The 24,700-nt window shown below is 39.7% G+C and overlaps 1 protein-coding gene across 1 annotated transcript; it reads left to right on the top strand.

The window, feature by feature from the left end:
* Positions 1-23,082: 23,082 nt before the first annotated feature.
* LOC138868516 (uncharacterized) lies at positions 23,083-24,020 on the top strand. The gene is made up of 2 exons (XM_070146071.1): positions 23,083-23,223; positions 23,673-24,020. Exons 1-2 carry the CDS (start codon positions 23,083-23,085, stop codon positions 24,018-24,020), a joined length of 489 nt encoding a protein of 162 aa, XP_070002172.1.
* Positions 24,021-24,700: the final 680 nt, after the last annotated feature.

Raw genomic sequence — 24,700 nt, 5'->3', positions numbered from 1 at the left:
TAGTAACAAGAGAGTTTAATTAAGGCAAGAATCCCAATCATACAAAGTAAAGGATCAGTAAAAATAACAAAATCATGCTGACAGACAGTTAAGGCAAGTGTGATCAATTAAGATTACAAATAAGGAAACAAATAAAGTTCATGCATATAAATCTTTAACAGAACAAACCAGGCAACCAAAATTTCAAAAATAATACTGATTTCTGGAAAGAAATATCAACTCCATAAATAGGAAATGGGATAAGAAAACTTCACAGAAATATAGAAATTAGCTGGAAAACCGAGGCGAACCCTATTAGAGATTAATTAGGGCAAAAAATCGTAGAATAAGGGATTTGACAAAGAAAATATTTAAGTCCCAGAAATAGGGCAAAGTAATATGACTGGTATTATAGAAAGTACCCAGAATCGACGCAAAGGTTAGGAACAATCGAAAAATCAACTAAGGTTTGAACACTCTGGTAAAAGTCAGTCACGAAGAGAGTCAGAAAACCTTTTGAAAATCAACTCGTAATGAACCCTAGTTTAAAAAGTCGAAATAATCGGTTAAAACATGAGGTTTTTGAAGGAAAACACCTAACAATACCCGAATCACCTCAGATCTAAAAAAGATCTGAGAAGAATCGAACAATAGCAACTTTAGGGTTTCGTAAAATAGTAAAGATGGAGAAAGATCGTTTAAAAACTCATGGATATACTAAGATCTAAGACAGATCTAAAGAAGAGTGAAAAATCTCAAGGGTTAGGGTTTCAGAGAACCCAAAAAAAGATGAGAAAGCATTAGATCGTTACCGATTTTAGCCGGAAAGACCATGGATCTTACTCGAACAACCATGGATGGCCGGAAAGTAGCATAAATAACCATGGCTAGAAGTTGAACAAGATATAGGCTAGATCGCTATGAGATCTTTCCACGAAATCACAAAAAATAGGCAATCAAGAGACGTAGGAGACAAGTATAAGTCTCAAACAACCATGTGAATACATGGATTGAGTGAGGATCGAAGGGGATTAGGGCTGGTTTGGGTGGCGGTGGCTAAGGTTAGATTTAGGTCTCAGAGAGAATTGGAGAGGAAAGGGGATTCTAGGGCGGCGGTTTGGTAACAAATGAATTAGGTTAGGGGGTCGTTCAGGTTAAAAAAGGTAAGAGGAAATAGGGTCGTTGATCTTAGAGATCAACGGCCAGGATGAGAAGGGGGTCTGGGTCGGGTAGGATTTAAATTGGATTAGGGTCAGTTTTATATTGAAATTGGGCTGGGGAATTGGGGTTTGATTTGGGCTACAATTGAAAGTCAATTTGACTATATTTTAAATAGCCATTTCCCCATTTAATTTATAAAAATAGTAAATAGTTTCTGAAAACTAATTTAAATTGCTAAAATGATTTATAATACATAACTAACAAACTAAAAATACAGGATCCAATTTTGTGCATATAAAACATAATTAAATCTAAAAAGGGCTAGTATTGCAATTATGTGCAATTTAGTTTTAAAATATAAATATAATTATAAAAAAATGTAAAAATTACTTTAGCCATATTTTAGCATAAGTATAGAAATCCAATAGAAGAATTACCAAAATAATAATTTTGAAAATAATTATTGGGATTTTATGGATAAAAAGAGAGGAAATAAATCAATTTAAAACCTTTAAAATTATGGAAAAATAATAAAACCCTTGGTCATGCTTATATATGCATACATATGCTATTTTGAAGGTATTTTGTATATTGAAAACATATATGGAAAAATTAGGAATCAACACTCTTTACCCAGGAAGGATGAAAGAGTTGTCGGGTAGAGATATGATGGCCAATTTTGACCAAGCGAAACGGTTTGAGAGTTTTAGACCGTACCCTAGCTTCTAAGCTACCTACATATCCTTGGTTTCACAGGAATCAGGCCATATGTAGTTCGAGATCCACCGGTGGAGTATACCGATGAAGTGATTCCAAGAACGAACACAACGTCTAGGGCCGGGTAGGTGAACTGTTTACGGGAATGGTTGGGTTTGATATGGCTGAGGGAACTGGAGCGGAATTGCTCCTGCTGGGGTAGTTGTTTCTTGCCGGTTTACCTACAATCAGAAACAATACAAGAGTATATTGTGCATCAATTTAAACATGATGCAAATTCCCGCTGGACCATGAATGTTGTCTTTGGACGGTTTGGAATGGCGTCCTCAGACCATGATGCCCTGGGCCATGAAGCATATGATAAAGGATTTGCAGGCCATGAAATGATGTTCTCGGGCTATGAGGATGGTACCTCCGAACCATGACGACTTTGAATAATGATATACAAAAGATTAAAAGAGATCCTCAGGCCATGACATGGTGTTCTCGGGCTATGAAGATGGTGCCTCCGAACAATGATGCCTTTGGATAAGTTGGCGATATTTTAGCCCATGAAAGATGCAGTAGCATGATGTGGAGAAGACAGAGCTTAGTCCTGCGAATTGAAGGGCAGGGCTTAGCCCGTGAGAGAAGCGAGATAAATAGTGCTTCAGATAGCGCTTAGTTTCGAAGAAAACGGGAGGTAGAGCTTAGCCTCAGAAGGCAAAATGATAGCCTTATGCAAATATACGAATGTAGATGGAGGTATAGCTTAACCTCGGAAGGCAGAATGGTAGCCTTATGTAATACAAATGCAGATGGAGGTAGAGCTTAACCTCGGAAGGTAGAATGGTAGCCTTATGCAGATTGGAAGGCAGAATAGTAGCCTTATGCAATGCAGAATGCAGATGAAGACAACGTTTAATCTCAGAAGGTAGAATGGTAGCCTTATGCAAGTTGAAAGGTAGAATAGTAGCCTTATGCAATGCAGATGCAGATGGAGGTAGAGATTAACCTCGGAAGGCAGAATGGTAGAGTTATGCAGATTGGAAGGCAAAATAGTAGCCTTATGCAATGAAGAATGTAGATGGAGACAACGTTTTAGTTTCGGAAGGAAGAATGGTTGCCTTATGCAAGTTGGAAGGCAGAATGGTAGCCTTATGTAGATTGGAAGGTAGAATAGTAGCCTTATGCAATGCGAATGCAGATGGAGACAACGTTTAGTCTCGGAAGGCAGAATGGTAGCCTTATGCAAGAAATAAAATAACAAATGACAGCAGAGCTTTTCTTAGCTGAAACCAGATTCTGACATTGTGATTACTAGGAGCATTGTGACATACTGGACATCACTGGTGTGTGCTGATAGCAAATGTTGGCAAGTGCAACGGTTCTGAGAATCGCATTTTGAACAATGTTCATCCTGTGTGCGTATAGTATATTTAATGATTTCGCAATCCTAGTGCCTGCATCCAAAGAAAAATCGTGAGTTTTATAAGAGGGAAGGTTAGTTCGTATCCCCGTTGGCTTTTGCTTGACTCGTTCAGCTTTGATCTGGTGGTATTGTCTGTATCATTGGGGTAGCTTTGCTTAACAAAGCATTTTCAATAATAAACATGCATGATTTTGTAAAAGCATGACATAAATGTATAATTAAAGATAGCTTTCAGATAAATTAGCGATTGTGAAGCAATTCAGAACATTGCAACCTCTCCTGCTACGGAATTTTGAGGGTCCTCCTCAAAATTCTGCCCAAGTTTGATGGGTTGACATTTATGACTGTTGCTCATGCGGCGATCGGCTGATATTATTTTGGAATTTTGAGGGTCCTTCTCAAAATTCTTCCCTAATTTCCAATTGCAGGGGGAAATGAAATTTTTATTGCATTGTGACCGAACCCATAGGGCTGCCTACGTATCCCCTCTTAAATGGGAATCAGGTCAGGCGTAGTTCAATTTACATCATATAAGGAAAGCATAGAGATTGAACATAGTAACGCTTGACTGCATCTGAATTGATCGCCTTTGGCCAAACTTCTCCGTCCATTTCTGCAAGTATGAGGGCTCTTCCTGTCAAAACTCGGTGAACCATGTATGGACCCTGCCAGTTGGGAGAGAACTTCTCTTTGGCTTCGTCTTGATGCGGAAAAATTTTCTTTAACACCAACTGCCCCTATGTGAACTATCTTGGATTGACTCTTTTGTTGAAGGCTCTGGACATTCTGTTATGGTAGAGTTGACCATGGCAAACTGTGTTCATTCTCTTTCCGTCTATAAGGGCTAGTTGCTCACAACTACTTTTTACCCACTCTACATCGTCAAGCTCAGCTTCTTGTATGATCCTTAGGGAAGGAATTTCTACCTCAGTGGGAATGACGACCTCTGTACCATAAACCAGCATATAGGGGGTTGCCCCGGTTGATGTGCGGACTGTGGTGCGATACTCCATAATAGCAAATGATAACTTCTCGTGCCACTGTTTATGCTTCTCTATCATTTTACTCAATATCTTCTTGATATTCTTGTTGGCGGCTTCTACAGCTCCATTCATCTGAGGCCCGTAGGCTATGGAATTCTTGTGATTGATCTTGAAAGTTTCGCACATAGCTTTCATCAAGTCACTATTGAGGTTGGAGCCATTGTAAGTAATGATTGACTCTGGAATCCCGAATCGACAAACAATGCGGTCGTGGACAAAGTCTGTCTCGACTTTCTTAGTCACTGCTCTATAATATGTTGCTTCGACCCATTTGGTGAAGTAGTCAATGGCCACTAGGATAAATCTGTGTCCGTTAGAAGAAGCAGGCTCGACTGGTCCAATAACGTCCATTCCCCAGGCGGCGAACAACCACGGTGAGCTTGTTGTGTGAAGCTCGCTTGGAGGTACCTTTATCATGTCTGCATGTATTTGATAGCAGTGGCATTTCTAGACATACTGGATGCAGTCCGTTTCCTTAGTCATCCAAAAGTAACCAGCCCGGAGTATCCTTTTTGCTAAGACAAAACCGTTCATATGTGGACCGTAGGTCCCATCATGAATTTCCTCTAGTAGCCTAGATGCTTCCTTTGCGTCAACACATCTCAATAATCCCAAATCGGGAGTCCTATTATACAGGATTCCTCTGCTATGAAAGAAGTTGTTGGACAACTTCCGAAGTGTGCGTTTTTAGTAGGATTTGCAAGCTTCGGGTACTCTCTTTTTGCCAAATATTCCTTGATATCATGAAACCAAGGTTATCCGTCTGCTTCCTCTTTGACATGGGCACAGTAAGCTGGTTGATTATGGTTTTTCACTGGAATGGGATCAATGAAATTCTTATCGGGATGTTGTATCATAGATGATAGGGTAGCTAATGCATCGGCGAACTCATTCTGGATTCTAGGAACATGATGGAATTCCGTCTTTGTGAACCTCTTTCTCAATTCCTATACGTGATGTAAATACGGGAGTATCTTGAAGTTCTTGGTTGTCCATTCTCCTCGTACCTAATGTACAAGTAAGTATGAATCTCCAATCACTACAGCTCTTGAACGTTCATGTCCATGGCCATTTTAAGCCCCAAGATGCAGGCTTCATACTCGGCCATATTGTCGGTACAGGGGAACCTGAGTTTGGTAGACACCGGATAATGCTGACTAGTTTCTGATATTAGGACTGCTCCTATGCCAACTCCTTTGAAGTTTGCTGCTCCATCGAAGAACATTCTCCAACCGTCATAGGATTCTGCAATGTCTTCTCCTAAGAATGATACCTCTTCATCAGAAAAAAACATTTTCAGGGGTTCGTATCCTCCATCCACGGGGTTTTCAGCAAGGTGATCTGCCAGTGCCTGTCCCTTGACCGCTTTTTGAGTTATGTAAACGATGTCGAACTCACTCAACAGGATTTGCCACTTGGCTAGCTTGCCGGTGGGCATGGGCTTCTGAAAGATGTACTTTAAGGGATCCATTCTCGATATGAGATATGTAGTATAGGAATAAAAGTAATGTCTCAGCTTCTGAGCTACCCAAGTCAAAGCACAACAGGTGCGCTCCAATAGAGAATACCGAGCCTCGTACGGGGTGAACTTCTTACTGAGATAATAAATGGCTTGTTCCTTCCTCCCTATTTCATCGTGCTGCCCTAGAATGCTGCCGAAAGCTCTGTCTAACACTGTGAGGTAGAGTAATAAGGGTCTACCTAGCTCGGGCGGGACTAAAACTAGTGGTGTTAACAGGTACTCCTTGATTTTGTCGAAGGCCTTTTGGCAGTCATCAGTCCATTTGGTAGCGGCGTCCTTCTTTAACATCTTAAAGATTAGCTCACAGATAACTGTAGAGTGCGCTATGAATCGGCTGATATAGTTAAGCCTCCCGAAGAAACTCATCACATCCTTTGTGTTCTTTGGTGGTGGTAGTTCTTGAACGGCTTTGACTTTCGATAGATCCAGTTCTATTCCTCGGCAGCTCACAATAAACCCAAGCAATTTCCCAGCAGGAACCCCAAATGCACACTTTGCAGGGTTTAGTTTCAGTTTGTACCTCTGCAGTCTATTGAAGAATTTCGTCAGATCTTCCATATGGTCAGTGGCCTTCTTGGATTTGATAATAACATCGTCCACATATACCTCTATCTACTTGTGTATCATATCATGGAAAATGGTATTCGTGGCCCTCATGTAGGTGGCTCCTGCATTCTTCAGGCCGAACAACATCATTGTAATAGTACACTCCCCACGGCGTAATGAAAGCCATTTTCTCAGCGTTTTCCTCATCCATCCAGATCTGATGGTAACCAGTGAAGTAATCTACACATGACTGTAGTACATTTTAGGCACAATTGTCAATCAGGATGTGTATATTTGGAAAGGGAAGTCATCTTTCGGACTGGCCCGGTTGAGATCCTGGTAGTCGACACAAACTCTGACCTTCCCATCCTTCTTTGGTACTGGCATAATGTTGGCTAACCATGTCGGGGTATTCTACTACCCTGAGAACCTTAGCTTTGATCTACTTATTGACTTCCTCCTTGATTTTCAGACTCATATCAGGCTTGAACTTTCTAAGCTTTTACTTTACCGGTGGACACATTGGATCGGGTGGCAGCTTGTGAGCCACAATGGATGTACTTATACCAGTCATGTCATCATACGACTAGGCGAATATGTCCTCATATTCTTTTAGAAATTCTATGTATTCATTATTTTCTGATGGTGATAGGTGAATACTGATTCGTGTTTCCTTGACATTTTCTGCATCTCCCAGGTTGACAAATTCGGTCTTGTCTAGGTTGGACTTAGGTTTGTTCTCAAAATGCTCAACTTCCTTGACAATCTCGTTAGGTATGCCATCTTCTTCTGAATCCATGTCTGTTTGTTGCATTGTCTCATTACATGTCACAGTAATTGGTTCATCAAGATAAGTAATAGTAATGATGTATAGGTAAAGTAAGGAGAGCTAACAATAAATATTAATTCATAAGAAAATCAAACATGCTTTTGATAAATTAAATAACTATTTTTGATCATCGAAGATCTTATTGCTGAAATTGAAAAATGCGAGAAGAAAATCATTTAGCAAATAAAACAGTGAATAATGCTTGATTTAGCCTTGCTACCCCGAGGCTCGTCGGGCTTTGGTTGTCCTGATGGTCCAATCCTTAAGATATGCCCCTCTGCTTACAGCCTTGATGGAAGGGCCTTCCTCCCCTCCTCCTTGAGAATAACATAATAATCCATATCACTGTCCTCTAAAAACAAGTTCTTTACTACTGCAAGTTCTTTTTCTTCATCTGACCCATAAATAATGTCAGCATGTTGGAAGGTCTATTCCAAATGCAATATTGGCTGCTCTAGTAGGTAGTAAGGACCGCGCTATGGTGGCGACTAGTTATTGAATTCTTCCTAGGTGTAATCATATCCCAGACTGAAAGTGGTGCCAAGTTTCTTGAGTTTTATGGGTTTAGATATTCCTTGGAGGTTCTTGCCGAGCCCTTTGCCAGGTTCGTACCCACTCCAACTTAGTATACTTTCGATTTTGCCATCCCACCATTTGTCTTTGTCGATAGCATTGACCTAGTCAATGTGGTTGTAATTTTATCCTCCCAGCTTCCCTTTTCCCTCAATCGCCGGAATGGTCTGGCGACTGTATATAGGGTTGCTACCGTCGCTGTGAATGATTACTTTCTAGTGATTCCATTTGAACTTTACTGCCTGATGCAGCATTGATGCTATAGCCCCAACAGCATCAATCCATGGCCGTCCCAGCAACAAGTTGTAAGATGATGGTACATCTATTACCTGGAAATCGACCTCGAACTAGGTTGGCCCCATCTACAAGTATAGAATAATCTCACCAATGGTGGACCTCTGAGAACCATCAAAGGCTTTCATATTGTTGCTCCATCCTTTATCTCATGCAATCCTTTACCTAAATTTTTGAGTGTTACCAATGGACAGATGTTAAGACTGGAACCTCCATCGATCAAGATTCTGGTGATGAAATAATCTTCGTATTGTACGGTGATGTGCAGTGCCTTGTTATGCCCCAGCCCTTCAGGTGGTAGGTCGTCCTCATTAAAGGTGATCTTGTGGCTTTCCAGCACTTGTCCTACCAGATTAGCCATTTACCCGCTAGTGATGTTACTTGGTATGTATGCTTCATTTAGTACCTTTAACAGAGCATTCTTGTGTGCTTCAGAATTTTGTAGCAAAGAGAGAATGGATATTTGTGCTAGCGTATTTTTTAACTGGTCGATGACCAAATATTCCTTGGCCTGTATCTTCCTCCAAAGGTTGTCCGGACCTGTCTCAATGAGAGGTGGCCGATTGGAGTCCTGCTGGCTCAATTTAGATAGATGTTCAGGGGTATAGACTCTACCAGTTCTTTTCATACCCTGTGCTGCGTTAGTTTCTCCAATCCTAACCTTGCCCTTCCTTCTCGCCTCGGCTGCATAGTCCCAGGGTACAACATTTGTATGGAATGGTGACATGGTTGACATTGCCACTGGGATCGGCGCGGCTATCCTTACTTCGAATGGAACATGTGCCTTGGATGGTAAGACTGCAACCTTAAATGGTGTGGGTGCATTTTTCGGAGACACGAATTCAACCTCAATAGATGCTGGTGTCTTTGCGGATGGTGCGGCTTCAAACTCAAGGCGTATATATATATTCACCTCAGCGTCCTCGGACGGTTGGATCTGGACTATGATCGGATTGAGGGTAATTGTTGGTTTCTTCGGATCATCACCTTCTACGACCAACCCAATCAATCCCTTGGGATCCTAGTCATCTTTTACTTCAATCATGTGGATACCTCCACCCTTATGGTCTGACAGAGGGTTGTTGCGTACATTTGGAGCGCGCTCCTTGCCACAATAATCTTGTTATCAATCAAGGACTGTATCTTGTCTTTCAAGGAGCGACATTCATCGATGGTGCACCCTTTCATGCTGGAGTGGTATGCACAGGACTTGTTAGGGTTAACCCATTGAAAAGGATTCACAGGGGTTGCAACAGGGATGAGGGAGACATAACCAGTAGCTTTGATCCTCTCATACAGTTGGTCGATGGGTTCAGTGATGGCTGTATATTGTTTTGGAGGTCTGCGATCAAAATTTGGTCGGGGTCTAGGGAATTTTTGGCGTGCAGAGGGTGATTGATAATGGGAGGGTTCAGAATTGTAATTTTGGTAGACATGAGCAGGTTGGGAGTATCTGGGTGAGGTAGGTTGATATGTAGGAGGTGGAGATGACTGATAAGTGGGTGACAGAGCTTGGTATGAAGGTGAGAGTGCTTGGTAATTTGGGGTTGGCTGGTGTGTGAGTAGAGGTGTTGGATAAGTTTGGTGTTTGAGGGGAGATTTGATCCTATGTGCAACCATCACAGCCCCTGCGTCCCTTTCTTTGGACACACCACCGGACTGTAAAGCCTTATTTGTAGCTTGCAAGGCCTCGAAGTTTGTAACCATACCACTTTTAATACCTTCTTCAATTCTTTCACGCAGTTTGATAATTTCGGAAAACTTGTGGTAATCAATCATCATCAGTCGTTCATAGTACTGCGGGTCCTGAGCCCGGATAAAGAACTTGTTAATTTTCTCCTCTTCTAAAGTGGGTCTGACCTTAGCAGCTTCGGAGCTCCAGCTAGTAGCATACTCGCGAAATGTCTCTGTGGTCTTCTTCTTCAAGTTCTAGATAAAGAACATGTCTGGTGCGTTCTCTGTATTAAACCTGAATCTATCCAAAAAGTCGGATTCCATGCATGCACAACTTGACAACTTCTTGGGATCTTGGTTGATGTACCAAGATAATGCATCTCCCTTCAAACTCCTCATGAACAGCTTCATGTGAATCCTTTCATCCTTCCCTACTCCAACCAGCTTGTCGCAATATGTCCTCAGATAGACCCTTGGATCACCCATACCATCAAACATTTCAAACTTAGGAGGTTTGAACCCCTAAGGCAGTTCGACATTGGGCTATATGCAAAGATTCTCATAGTTCAGCTCCTCGATTCCTTTGCTTCCTGAATCCGGCTAGTTAGCTTCTTAAGTTCTTCGGCCAAGTTCCTGATAAGCATATCGTTTTCCTTAGGCTCAGGTGTGCATAAGATAGGTTGGGTGGAGTGTGGTATGGTCCCCACATAGATAGGAGTGTTATGGTGGCCTTGTGTATGGGTGTGGAAATGGTTATTTGTGGAGTTCTGAGGTTCTGGGATGAGTAGTGGAGTGTTGTTTTGGGTATGACAAGTGTTACATTGGTTCTTTGGTGGAGCAATGTGATGGTGAGAAGTGGGATGATTCTGTTGTTTTGGGATATTTTGAGAAGGTGTAGGGTTTTGAGTATAGGGGAAATTGCTATCTGGGGTGTTAAGGGAAAATGACAGGTTTTCCAGATTCCGAACCTGATCGAGCTCTTCCTGGAACTTCAACAATTTCGTTTCAAGTTGTGACACATTCTCTCTATGAACGCAAATATCCTAGCCATCGGTGGCCTCAACCCGTTCAGCCGTGTCTCTTTCCTGATGTTGTTTAAATCTTCCATTTTGACTTTGTTCTTGCTTTTGATAGGACTAAGAGGAGGAGTGGGTGGAGGGCCCCTGGATCTTGTGAAATAAGATGATGATGCTAGAGTGCACGAACTAACCTTTGGGTAGGGGAATAATAAAAACAAAAATAAAAACAAAAGGTAACCAATTTATTGAAGATTATGAAAAGTATTGCAATATTTAAACACATAGTGCGGGAATGTAAAGCGTGTCCTAATTTGGGAACCTCTTTGCACCCGAGGTAGGCCTAGCAACAAATAGATTTGGAGAACTTCGAATGCCAATAAATGCTTCATTTCATAATATAAAACTAGACAAATCCCAAAATGATACTAAGATAATAATAAGTCACTACTGGAACTTGGCCTTATTATATTTGAAAAGCGAGTAAACCTAATCTATTTGGCCTCAGAAGGACCTTCCTCAGGTTGAATGCTCTCATTAATCAAATCCTCCAGTTCGCATAGGTTCACTAGTAAAAATGCCTTTTCAAAGTGTTCTCCTTCGTTTCCCTCAGTGTTCTGGTAGTTGGTGACTCTCTTCCTCACTTTTCATTTCAACTCCAGTAGACTGTATTCCAGATATTCCAACTTTTTGCTAGCTTTGGTGGCCCTCTCTTTCCACTCATTCATTTGGTCATTTGATGGGAGGCTCCTCCACCAGTGTAGCAAGAGTGGGGGTGTGCTAACCATACCGAAACTGCACCACTAATCGACTAGTTTTACCGCAAATAAGCCTTTCCGAATTTAGGGGGTAATGCTATAGGAAGGGCGCAACCACTCATCAAGCGTTGCTATAGTATTTGTTTGGCACAAGTGAAATATGATTTTGAGCATGATAATGCAATAGTTAAAGAATGTTGACATGTATTTGCATGTTAAGAAAGCAATAAATATAGCAGTTTAATAATTTAAAGCAGTTATAAAAGAAGGAAACAAGAAAGATATGTCAGTTTTACTTTTGAAAAAGAAATGAAATGCTTAAAGGAATTAAACAAGTAATTGCACATAGGAGGGGTACAAATTCACCAAAACGGTATGAAATGGTAAAAGCCTAAATATCTCCAGCAGAGTCTCCATGCTGTCGCGCTCCCTTTTTCCTCGCGAAATCGGGTTTGGGACATTTTGTTGGGAAAACTCTTTCCTTTTGGAAAGGGGTTTTGCAATTTTGAAGAGTCGCCACCTAATGATTTTAAGGTGCGTTAGGTCAACTATAGGGTTCATTTACAACTATGTTTGGTAACCAGAGTTAGGGTAAGGGCTTGAAATTATCCTAAGGGGAAGGTGTTAGGCACCCCTCAGGATCCACTAGTGTGGTTCCCGGCCAGACAATTTTTATGAATTTGTGCAATTAGCAAGTAAACAAGTATGACTCAAATAGTAGTGGATTTGAGTTAAATACACAAGTGTTTGAAAACAATTAGCGAAAGGCGAAATTTTGAAAATAATTACAATCTAAAGTATGCTTATGAATGTAAAGGGGGTGTCCTAGGTTTGTTTGTAATATGGATCACATCAATGCAATACCTGGTATGGCACTCCTCAGAAAAGGGCTACACGTGGTATTAACGCACCGGTAATCATATCTATATATACCCTTTCCCGCCCTATGAAGGTAATTAAAGCGAAGGTTGGTCTTGACCCCTATTGCATGTTGTTACCCGTCATTTCCTATCAGTCCCGGATGAATTTATGACTCCTATCGTATAAGAGAGGGGTTCTAGGTAGACTCTCAGGTTTAAAGGCAAAATACTAAGCGACAAATAAGAACATATAGGACTGTATTTAGGGGAAAAGGCAGAAGCAAGTAGAAGGCTCAGGTATACCTCCACAAATAATGCACATAGACAACATAACTTATACACATCAAGGTATGAATTTAAATGCATTTTACTAAGTGATAACAGCAAAACCAGATTTACTACATGACTCAGAAAAGAAGTCTGAATCGGGCTTGCCTACTAATTTTGACATACTGGCAGTTAAACAAGGACAATTCTGTTTTTTATTTATGCAATTACCTAAGGCTTGCCTAGGCGTAAAGTAATGTGCAGCAGTTATTCCGAGTTATTAAAAGACTGTTTGGATATTATTTTACCCTAAGAGCATGATGTTCTAGTTGATACGAATGCAGAGATTAATACCAGTTATTTTAAATAGGATAATCAAGTGTGAAGCTATTTTTACCTCTTTTATAAACAACAATTTACACTAAGTGTGAATGCAAGTACAAATGATATCCTAAAACATGGTATCTAAGATGCATGTATAAAACTCATGATGCAAAATTTCCTAAGAGCACGATTTCTAAATGCACCTGGCAGCATAGAACATAATAGTAAAGTGTTAATTATTAGCAGATTTTAACACGTGATTTTTGTGAAGGTGCACATGCTGAAACAATAAATATGAGACCTAAGAGCATGATTTCTAATGCATGTATTAACCTTAAGAATGCTTTCTATTGCGCAATTAGGAACATAAACCTAATAACATGCTTTCTACCCTTAACAACTACAGTATGCATATTTATCCCATCCCTGTTCACTAGCCCAACCCAATACTCGTTTACAACAAGTTTTACAGACCTACATTGAAATGAATTATATAATGAAAAAAAGAAGTTACGCTATAAGAAGCCTGATTAGGACTTCCTCTCTGAGTTATGCAATCAATCACCCCAGGTGCCAAGATTATTCCATAGCCTTTCTCATATCAGGGTGTGTCAGAGTTCCCTAAGGACCTCAAGGTATCCCGGGCAGTGCTCACACCAAGATTTTCATAGTCAAGATGGAGTAGGCACAGTTTGGAAAGGACAGCTCTTATGTGTCAAAGTTCAGAGGGAGCTTTAGGGTCCCAAGGCAAGGCTCACACAAAAGGGGCAGAACCTAGCAGTCTAAGAGTATATGTGAGAGTACTTGACATAGATTTAAAAGAGTTGAGTTGGAAAATAGTTTTGAACAGCATGTTTGAAATAAGTTTGCAAAACAACTGAAAAGTTTGCCTTAGTGAAAACCAGTTTTGAAAGGAGGAGGGAATAGGAGTAACAACAACTTAGGACAAACCAGCACACCCAAGTCAAATTCAAAGAATAGGATCATTTCAACATTCACAGGCAGGGAAGTAAGGGGGTTAGGGACATATAAGTTTGAAACCACATAGATAGGGAAAACATTTGACACAACAAGCATACAGAATAACTTTGAGTCTACTGAGCAAATCAGTCATGATAACAGATATTAAAACATGGGGAAGAATGAAGCAGGATCATGTTGAAGACAAGAGTTTTGTTGAAAAAAATTTGACATACTATTAGGGCCAATAGAATGCACCAAAAAACTAAGTGACTACATGGTTATACCAGTTAAGGGAAGGGGTAAGGGAACTATGTGAACATGCTGGACAAGTATCAAAAACTAAGCAAAGTTTGATATGATGATTACACATAAGGACAGAATTTAGACATGCTTAGTAACATCAAAACATAGCAACAAATTGAAGAACTAGTACAGTAACAAGCAAGGGTGTATAGGCATGGAACACATGAAGTTGAGTTTCAGAATTGAACTAGGAACATACCGGTTAAGGAAAACAAAGTGCAGAAAGATGAAGCCAGTAGAGTTCCATAGTCTAGCCTTGGCTTTCAGCCGGCTAGACAAGCAGTAGCACAAGTAGTAGTGAAAGAAGAGAGAGTTTGAGTGTGTGTGTGTATATTCTGAATTATGTTCGTGCTGGGAGGTAAAACAAGAGTGTATATATAGCACTTTTGGAGTAGGGCTAATAAGGTAAAGAGAATCAGAGTTCAATCAATTAAGCATCAATCAACCAATTAACATAAGGGAGTCGGGAATAGACCCCTTAATTAGGGGTAATTGATTAACGGTAATAACAAGAGAGTTTAACTAAGGCAAGAATCCCAATCATACAAAGTAAAGGATCGGTAAAAATCAGAAAATCATGCTGACGGATAGTTAAGGCAATTGTGATTAATTAAGATTACAAATAAGGAAACAAATAAAGTTCATGCATATATATCTTTAACAGAACAAACCAGACAACCAAAATTTCAAAAATAATACTGATTTCTGGAAAGAAATATCAACTCCCATAAATAGGAAATAGGCTAAGCAAACTTCACAGAAATACAGAATTTAGCTGGAAAATCGAGGCGAACCCTAATAAAGATTAATTAGGGCAAAAAATCGTAGAATAAGGGATTTGACAAAGATAATTTTTAAGTCCAAGAAATAGGGCAAAGTAATATGACTGGTAACATAGAAAGTACCCAGAATCGAGGCAACGGTTAGCAAAAATCGAAATATCAACTAAGATTTGAACACTCTGGTAAAAAACAGTCACGAAGATAAAAGGAGAGTCGATTAAGTACTTAAAAGTCAGAAAACCTTTTGAAAAACAACTCGTAATGAACCTTAGTTTAAAAAATTCGAAATAGTCGGTTAAAATTGGAGGTTTTTGAAGGGAAACGCCTAACAATAATTGAATCACCTCAGATCTAGAAAGATCTGAGAAGAATCGAACAATAGCGACTTTACGGTTTCGTAAAATAGTAAAGATGGAGAAAGATCGGTTAAAAACTCATGGATATACTTATATCTAAGACAGATCTAAAGAAAAGTGAAAAATCTCAAGTGTTAGGGTTTCAGAGAACCCAAAAAACACGAGAAAGCACTAGATCGTTACCGGTTTTAGCCGGAAAGGCCATGGATCTTACTCGAACAACCATGGATGGACGGAAAGTAGCATAAAAGACCATGGATAGAAGTTGAGCAAGATCTGGACTAGATCACTTCGAGATATTTTTACGAAATTACAAAAACAGGCAACTAGGAGACAAGTATACGTCTCAAACAGCCATGAGAATGTATGGAATGAGTGAGGATCGAAAGGGATTAGGGCTGGTTTGGGTGGCGGCGGCTAGGGTTAGATTTAGGTCTCAGAGAGAATTGGAGAGGAAAGGGGATTCTAGGGCGGCGGTTTGGTAACAAATGAATTAGGTTAGGGGGTCGTTCAGGTTAAAAAATAGGTAAGTGGAAATAGGGGCCGTTGATCTTAGAGATCAACTGCCAGGATGAGAAGGGGGTCTGGGTCGGGTAGGTTTTAAATTGGGGTAGGGTCGGTTTTAAATTGAAATTGGGCTGGGGAATTGGGGTTTGATTTGGGCTACAATTGAAACCAATTTGACTATATTTTAGATATCCATTTTCTCTATTTAATTTATAAAAATAGTAAATAGTTTCTGAAAACTAATTTATAGGGCTAAAATGATTTATAATACATAACTAACAAATTAAAAATACAGGATCCAATTTTATGCGTATAAAACATAATTAAATCTAAAAAGGGCTAGTATTGCAATTATGTGGAATTTAGCTTTAAAATACTAAATATAATTATAAAAATACGTAAAAATTACTTTTAGCCATATTTTAGCATAGGTATAAAAATCCAATAGAAGAATTACCAAAATAATAATTTTAGAAATAATTATTGGGGATTTTATGGATAAAAAAGGAGGAAATAAATCAATTTAAAATCTTTAAAATTATGGAAAAATAATAAAACCCTTGGACATGCTTATATATGCATTCTGTCACTTTAGCCATGTTTTGTATATTGAAAATATATAGGGAAAATTGTGTATCAACAGTGGTGAATAACCCAGTAAACTATAGTTGTTCTCCACAGTGTCATGTTAAGTTGTCACTTACAATGGAGTACGATACATTAGTTTCGTTATTATTTAAAAAAATGAGTGTGAGAAAACGTTTGATGAATATTAAAGTAACCGAAAGATATCTGTATTCTATCACTCCGTAAGGGGTTGCTTGTTATGCTAAGTTTAACATCGAAGACGATGAAACTTTGAGAGATTTTTTGAGGACTCCGGATGAATACTGGGAATTTCTTGTGATTAAAATGCTGGAAACTTACTCCAAGGCTGAAGACACTCGCAATAATGAGGTTCCTCAAAGTACATATATCTCTCAATCATCGGGTAGTTATTTGGAGTAGTTTTAGTCGAATAAGTTCCGGGTGAAAGAGTTTGGCCTGATCTAAACTTATCTCCAACGACGAATGAGGAGTGAGGAAATAATTTCTCCCCTAGTTTACATAATACACAATCCAAGTGGTCAACTTCAATTGTTCTTTGTATTACGATATTTATTTTTATGTATTGATTTCGTATTAGCACTCATGTATTCTACAGGGGATACCGGCCAAATATGAATTTTACAAGTTATGAACCAACGCCCAGTTGGAATATGCCTAGTTTTGGTGTGTTGGATCATGGTCGTCCATCCGGGAGTCATCATCAACGGGATAATATCCATCATGGGATATCAACACATTATGATTTTTAAATGAAGTCATAAATCTATATGTAATGTTTGGATCAATTTGAGAAACTCATTATTTTATTGGTTGTGCAGTGAAAACGAGCAACTTGAAGGTCATGTCTTTACTAAATTGCCCGAAGACAACATATTTAATCAGGATCTGGTAGATGCGCAGTGTCAGGAAGAGAATAGTCATTATGACAACAATGCTGATGAGTCTGGATATGACACACCCTTCCCTGATGAGGGTGATGGTGAGGAGGAAGAGAATGTTGAACCTGATTTAACGAGGGAGCATGCTCCACCTCCCGTTAGACCAAGAGTGTACGAGTCCCATGTGGAATTTCATTTAAAGTAGATTCCCTACCTTTATCATTTGCCAAGTATGCCGGATGCGAATGCCCTCATAAGGGATCTTGATGAAATTCGGACAACAATGTGGGATGAATCTAGAGCAACGGTGATGTCAAAGGGCATGCTTTTTGTTGATAAAGCGCACTTAAGAAGGGCGGTGTGAAGGTACAACATAAAAGAGTGTCGTGAGATCTTGGTACATGGTTCAACTCCGGATGTATATAAGGTTATTTGTCGTAGATGGTTTACGGGTTGTAATTGGATGCTACATGCGAGGAAGCTGAAAACAAATATGTGGGTTTTGGGTAAATACATTGGCACCCACAATTGTGAAATGGACATATTTAGTAGGAATCATTTTTACTTGAATGTTGACTTGATTTCTCTTTTCTTGATTTCACACATTGAAGCTTCCATAAGGCATCTGTCCACCAGGTATATGGGTGTACCATTACCAAAAGAAAGGCATTTCTCGGGCGCAAATATGCATTTGAAATTGTTTATGGTAACTGGGATAAGTCATTTGCATCTCTACCCAGGTACATGGCCGCATTGCAACACTTTAACCCCTGGACTGTTGTTGAATGAAAGCATGAGCGGAGTCCAAGAATACCAGAACACATATTCAAATATGTGTTATAGGCTTTTAAACCAGGCATTAATGGTTTTGTGCATTACCGGCCGGTAATATCCATAGATGCACTCATGTCTATGGAAGTATGATATTAAGTTGTTAATCGTTGTTGCAGTAGATGATAATGGAAGTATATTTCCCCTAGAATTTGCTATTTGTGCCGATGAAAACCAAGAGACATGGACATTATTTTTTAACCACTTGAAGGAGCACGCTATCAGACATCGTTCAGGTATTTGACTAATATCTGATCGGCATGGCGGTATTTTAAGTTTTGTATAGAATTTGTGTGCATGACAGGAATCGTATGCCTACCACCGTTACTATGTGACGCACCTGAAGGACAATTTCCAAAGGGCTCATCCTAACGAGGACTTGCATGAGTTAATGTGGATGGTTGCAATAGATCACTAATAGTGTAATTTCAGGAGGTAGATGGAATTGATTAGGAGGGAAGACCAAGGAGCCTATACTTGGTTGATGTGACATGAGCTTGACAAGTGGACTTTACATGTGGATGGTTACCGAAGATGGGGAATTCTTACTACAAATGTGTCAGAGTCTTTTAACTAGTTATTGAAGTCGACACGTGGATTTTCTGTCACTGCCATGGTGCAGATGTCCTTCAAGCAGATGGCGAAGAGGTTTGTTGAAAGGGATAGAGTTGCATCGTCATTGATGGAAAGGGGTGTTGAATTTATGCCAAACCAATGAAAAGATTCGAGAAATACAGGAAGCGAGCACAGTGGCATTAATTTTTTGTAGTATTGCAATGAGCAAAATATTTTTGAAGTTCACACCGCTATCCATCACAACCAGGGGAATAGTACAATACCATCAATGAAACCATAAGGTTATGCTCTTATCTGAAATGGTCCATCTATCACATGTCGTGCTCACATGCCATGAAGTATTTTCAACATACATGTTTTGTGGCAACGAGGTACATTTATAAAGAATGTAGTGTTGCTGCATACTTATACATCTATAATAGACGGTTGCAACCAGTGGGTACGGAAACCATTTAAAATGGTGTGTAACAAGGAGTATGTGTGTCAATGACAAATGCAAAAAAGAATGCGTATATGGAACCAAATAGATGTTGGTGATACCGTTTACGCCCGAAAATGTAGCATAAGTTTGCAAACAGGACATGACTATCGTAAATGTCCTTCAGCTAGTTTGGGTGGTGGTGGTAATTCAGCTAATGGTGGAAGTTCATCCAATGTGCTCAATTATCAAGGATACACGTAGTGTTTTGTTTTAGTAATTTGTTGTAATAAGTTTATGTACATGTTCACCTTGCTGAATGTATGAAATAAAATTTGTTTTCATTGGTGTAAGTCTAATTGATATTTAGCATTATTACTTCAGTACAAAAATTTAACATACACCCCAAGAAAAAAACAATTGTCATTCGCCAGTATCATTGATGTCTGGCACTATTTCATTGTCACTCTCTTCATCTTCTTCGTCAATATCGTGTACATACCCTTCAGGACCGAGGGCATCGTAATCTAGGCCCCAGTTGACACACATTTCTTGTATTTCATCACTTTCATCAATAAGACCACTTGCTGGATTTCTAAAACAATATAGGACTCCTACATTCAACGTCTGTGGTAGAAACTTAGGTAGTCCCTCCCACTCGACATCTATTGGGAAAACAGGATAATCATTGTGTCTATGAAACTTTTTATTTTCTAATAAATCCCAGTACTGATCCTCCATTTCTCCCAGGAAGTTAAGATCATCCATTGCATGATGAACAACCAGTGCCTTTTTCATCTCAAGAATCTCCTTTATCAAATGCCGAATCACTTCTGGTTCATCTTTGTGTGTGTTTGTTTAGAAGTTTGTAGACAGTGTTTGTGGCACAACAAGCCCATGCCAGCGACATAGTACTTCATAATCACACTGTTTTGAGTAAAGGGGAACCCATTGTAGTTTTTCTCCCCAAATTCGCATACCTTCAGGCTTTGAAGAATGTGATTTGCCCTCAATAATTTGCCCTGCAACTTTGAGATCAGTGTGTATATTGATAGGCTTATTTTCTAGGGGACGCAGAACACCATACCACTTGTCATCAACCAAATCAGTATAGCAACCTAGAATATTTTTTTCAAGGCAGGGATCAATGGTGTTAAGACGTGTTCCATGGGGATCTATTGAAGAACCTTCACCATTCTGCCTCTTTGTGAACCACTTATTAAATGTTAGTGGCATTTTTTAAATCGATGTTGTAATGTTTCTTCAAATGGTCTTTGGATACATATCTCTTAGTTAAATTTAAGAAGTTGTCTTATACCTTAAAGAATCATAGCGCGCCACCAATATGTGTTATGTGTAATGTTATGTCGACCTGAAAAACCTGCCATTCTGAAAAAGCTGTCGTTCTGGAAAAGTTGTCTTGTACCCTAAAGAATCATTATCATGAAAAACATAGTGTGGCACTAATATGCGTCATGTGTATTGTCTTGTCGAGCTGAAAAAGTTGTCTTGTACCCTAAAGAATCATTATCACGCGAAACATAGTACGCCACCAAACTAGTGAAGGACTTGCTAGGTGGCATGATGCTTGACAATATAGAGACATATCAATGGGACGGAAGATCTCCACATAACTCGGTCGCTTGAGCAATAATCGGGCAAACCAGACCCTCATATGAACTATTAAGTAAAAACATGAATAGTGAGTAAATGCAACACATATAAAGCCATGCCAAGTAAACTTAAGCATACATGAACCTGCGTGCCCTCAAGCAAATCCAACAAATCCTTGTAATAGGGGAGATTACGTTGAGCCTCGACCTCGTGTCTATAGCCTCACCTATCAACCCACCTCCTAGCTAAAGGGAGAAACGGTGGAGGTGGTGCATCCTGAGCAATGGGTGGTAGAGGTGTCTAGAACTGCAGGAACCGCTCCCAGGCCCAAACCTAATATACATTGTGGATGTAAATTTTGAGGTATATTCTTACTATATATGTTATAATCATGAAAATAATTGACTATGTTTTCACCTGTAGCAGCGGCAAAAATCCGGCAACGTCTCGCTGGGTGACATGCTCGCTCGGAACATTTGCCTATACAAGTAACCTAGAACAGCTGCACGCCAGCTGTAACTAGGTAAATCATCTAGCCACTCAAGATGATGAAGAAATATCAAGCTGACTAGGTTTCCCGAAGTGTTCGGGAACAATACCCTACCAAACATAAGCAGCATCACCAATCATGTGTACCGGTAGGTAAGAAGATCCGGTGTATCATCCGTTATGTCCGCAACCATCGCCTCTAGATGCAGCCGGATAGGCGTCAACTGCAAACGACTAGCCCCACTCAACGCATCCTCCTCCGCTGACTGGAAACCGGTGAGCCGCTGCAACATCTGTAGGTACTGCAATCCCATATATTCGTTGAGAGCATATGGGTAAGCTACAGGATATCCATCAAACGGCAGCCCAAAAAGAACCTCCACGTCTTGAAGCGTGATGGTAGCCTTGCCAATGGGTAAATGAAACGTGTGCATCTTCGGTTGCCACCGATCTATCATAGTCGTGAACAACGACCAGTCCAACTACAATAGGCCCATCTCTATGATCCAATAGAAACCCGTATCCTGAAGGCGTATAACTATACGAGGATGGAGTGTGTGGGCTTAATAAAGTCCCACATATCGTCTACCTGTCTAGCGCGGAATGTCTGGGCAAAAAACTGCTCCTCGTATAAGTACGAAAACCTATGCTCGGCCTGTAGCAATAGTAGCTCTAGCAATGCAGGTCCGAGATGCGCAGGCGGAACCTCTATGATGACTACTATAAATTGAATAATATTTTTCTTTTTCATTGCTAAACATCTTTAAATATATTGCAATATTTTAATATTAAATTTTATTCGATATTTTTACTATATTGTTAATTAGGTTGATACATTTTCTATATTATAATTTAATATTTTATATGTTACTTTATTATTTTATATGTTAGTTTAGTATTTTATATGTTTGTTTATTATTTAATATGTTTGTTTCTTATTTTATATGTTAGTTTATTATTTTATATGGTTGTTTGTTACTCACCTATTTTTTATTATGATGAAATTAAATAATTAATTTTCATAAATATACAAGATTTAATTATTAAAAATTCATATAACAATAATTAATTTGACAATATTGTTGTTTTCTAATATTATTTTCTTACGTTTGTTGACTAGAATTCGAGATAATTTGTGTTTGAACTATCAGCTTTTTCAGATATTTTTTAGTTTAATAATTAAATAATTAATTTCATTAACTACAAAGATACTACGCTAAAGGGTACTACATTTTATTACGCTAAAAGGGCACTAATATCGATTTCTATATCGATTTGGCTCTTTGGTACCCAACCTATCTCTATTTCAGCGTACCGCATGGCTCCGAAAGAGTTGAAGGAATTGAAAGAACAACTTGAGGAGTTACTTGCAAAGGGTTTCGTTACACCGAGTATGTCGCCTTGGGGTGCACCAGTGTTATTCGTAAAGAAGAAAGATGGGACTATACAGATGTTCATTGATTACCGCTAGTTGAACAAAGTTACCATTAAGAACAAGTACCCTTGCCACGTATTGATGATTTGTTTGACCAGCTGCAGGGTGCCAGGGTGTTCTCTAAGATTGACTTGAGATCAGGGTACCATCAGTTGAAGATTTGGGATTCGGATGTTCCGAAGACGGCTTTCCTAACTAGATATGGCCATTATGAGTTTCTAGTGATGTCCTTCGATTTGACTAACACCCCCGCAGTGTTTATGGATTTGATGAACTAGGTGTTTAGACCATATATTGATTTGTTTGTCATTGTCTTCATTGATGACATTTTGATCTACTCGCGTAGCATGGAGGAGCACGAGCAACATTTGAGAGTGGTGCTTCAGACCTTGCGGGAACAGAATCCATATGTTAAGTTCTCCAAGTGTGAGTTCTGGTTAGGTTTTATGGCATTCATGGGGAATGTTGTATCAGGCGAGGGTATCAAGGTAGATACCAAGAAAATCGAGGCAATTTGGGGTTAGCCTCGTCCTACCACGGTGACTGAGATCAGGAGCTTTTTGGGGTTAGCAGGTTATTATCGTCAGTTTGTGGAGGGCTTCTCATCTATTGTAGCACCTTTGACTAGATTTACCCAGAAGGGTGCTCCATTCCGAGGGTCCGATGATTGTGAGGTGAGCTTTCAGAAGCTAAAGACCACATTGATTCAGCACTGATGTAAGTGTTGCCTTCCCGTTCAAGGATGTATACTCTGTATTGCGATGATTCACGTGTTGGTTTGGGTTATGTATTGATGCAGGAGGGGCGAGTTATTGCATATGCTTCACGTCAACTGAAGCCCCACAAGAAGAATTATCCTATACATGATTTGGAGTTGGCCACGATTGTTCATGCTTTTACGATCTAAAGGCATTATCTTTATGGGGTGTCCTGTGAGGTTTACACTAATTATCACAGCTTGCAGCATTTGTTAAAAAAGAGGGATCTCAATATGAGGCAGCGCATGTTGCTTGAGTTACTAAAATATTATGATATTACTATCGTTTATCATCGGGGCAAGGTGAACATAGTTCCAGATGCCTTGAGCAAAAAGGCAGAGAGTTTGTGTAGTTTGGCATTCATTTCAGTAGAGGAGAGGCCATTAGCTTTGGACATTCAGTCCTCAGCTAACAGACTTATAAGGATGGATATTTCAGAGTCCATCCGATTCCTTGCATACGCCATTGCCCAGTCTTCACTATTCGAGCAGATCAAGGCTCGCCAATACGACGATCCACACTTATAGGTTCTTAGAGAGATGGTACTACAAGGTGGTGCCAAGGAGGTTACCATCGGTGAGGATGATGTTCTACGACTCCAGGGTCGTCTATGTGTCCATAATGTTGATGGATTGAGGGAAACGATTCTAGAAGAGCGACACAGTTCTCGGTATTCTATTCATCCAAGTTCTACAAAGATGTATCGCGACCTGAGGAAGCATTATTGGTGGCGGCGAATGAAGAAGGACATAGTTGAGTATGTCGCGAGGCATCTAAATTGCCAGCAGGTTAAGTATAAGCATCAGAGGCAAGGTGTCCTAGTCTAGCAGATGGTTATAATTGAGTGGAAATGGGAGCGCATTATTATGGACTTCGTAGTTGGGTTGGCGTAGACCTTGTAGAAGTTTGATGCAGTTTGGGTCATTGTCGATAGGTTGACCAAGTTGTCACACTTCACTTCGGGTGTGACCACGCATTCTTAAGAGAGATTGGCCAAGATTTACATTCAGGAGATCATTTGGTCGCATGGTTTGCCTATTTCCATCATATAAGATAGAGGCCCTCAGTTTACTTTGCATTTCTAGAGGGTAGTACAGAGTGAGTTGGGGACCTCGGTAGAGCTCAGCACAGCCTTTCATCCACAGACTGATGGGCAGTCAGAGCGGATAATTCAGATCTTGAAGGATATTCTTAGAGCATGTGTGAT

The sequence above is a fragment of the Nicotiana sylvestris genome, chromosome 5, assembly GCF_000393655.2.
Source record: "Nicotiana sylvestris chromosome 5, ASM39365v2, whole genome shotgun sequence".
Lineage (NCBI taxonomy): Eukaryota > Viridiplantae > Streptophyta > Magnoliopsida > Solanales > Solanaceae > Nicotiana > Nicotiana sylvestris.
The sequence above is the reverse complement of the archived record's forward strand: the minus strand, read 5'-3'. Positions and strand labels throughout refer to the sequence as shown.

What these genes read in the sequence shown, in the direction of transcription:
- LOC138868516 (XM_070146071.1), top strand. Translation starts at nt 23,083, where the DNA reads ATGGAGGAGCACGAGCAACATTTGAGAGTGGTGCTTCAGACCTTGCGG. An exon ending in TATCAGGCGAGGGTATCAAG is followed by an intron (nt 23,224 to 23,672) that starts GTAGATACCAAG and finishes GTGTCCTGTGAG; the next exon opens with GTTTACACTAATTATCACAG.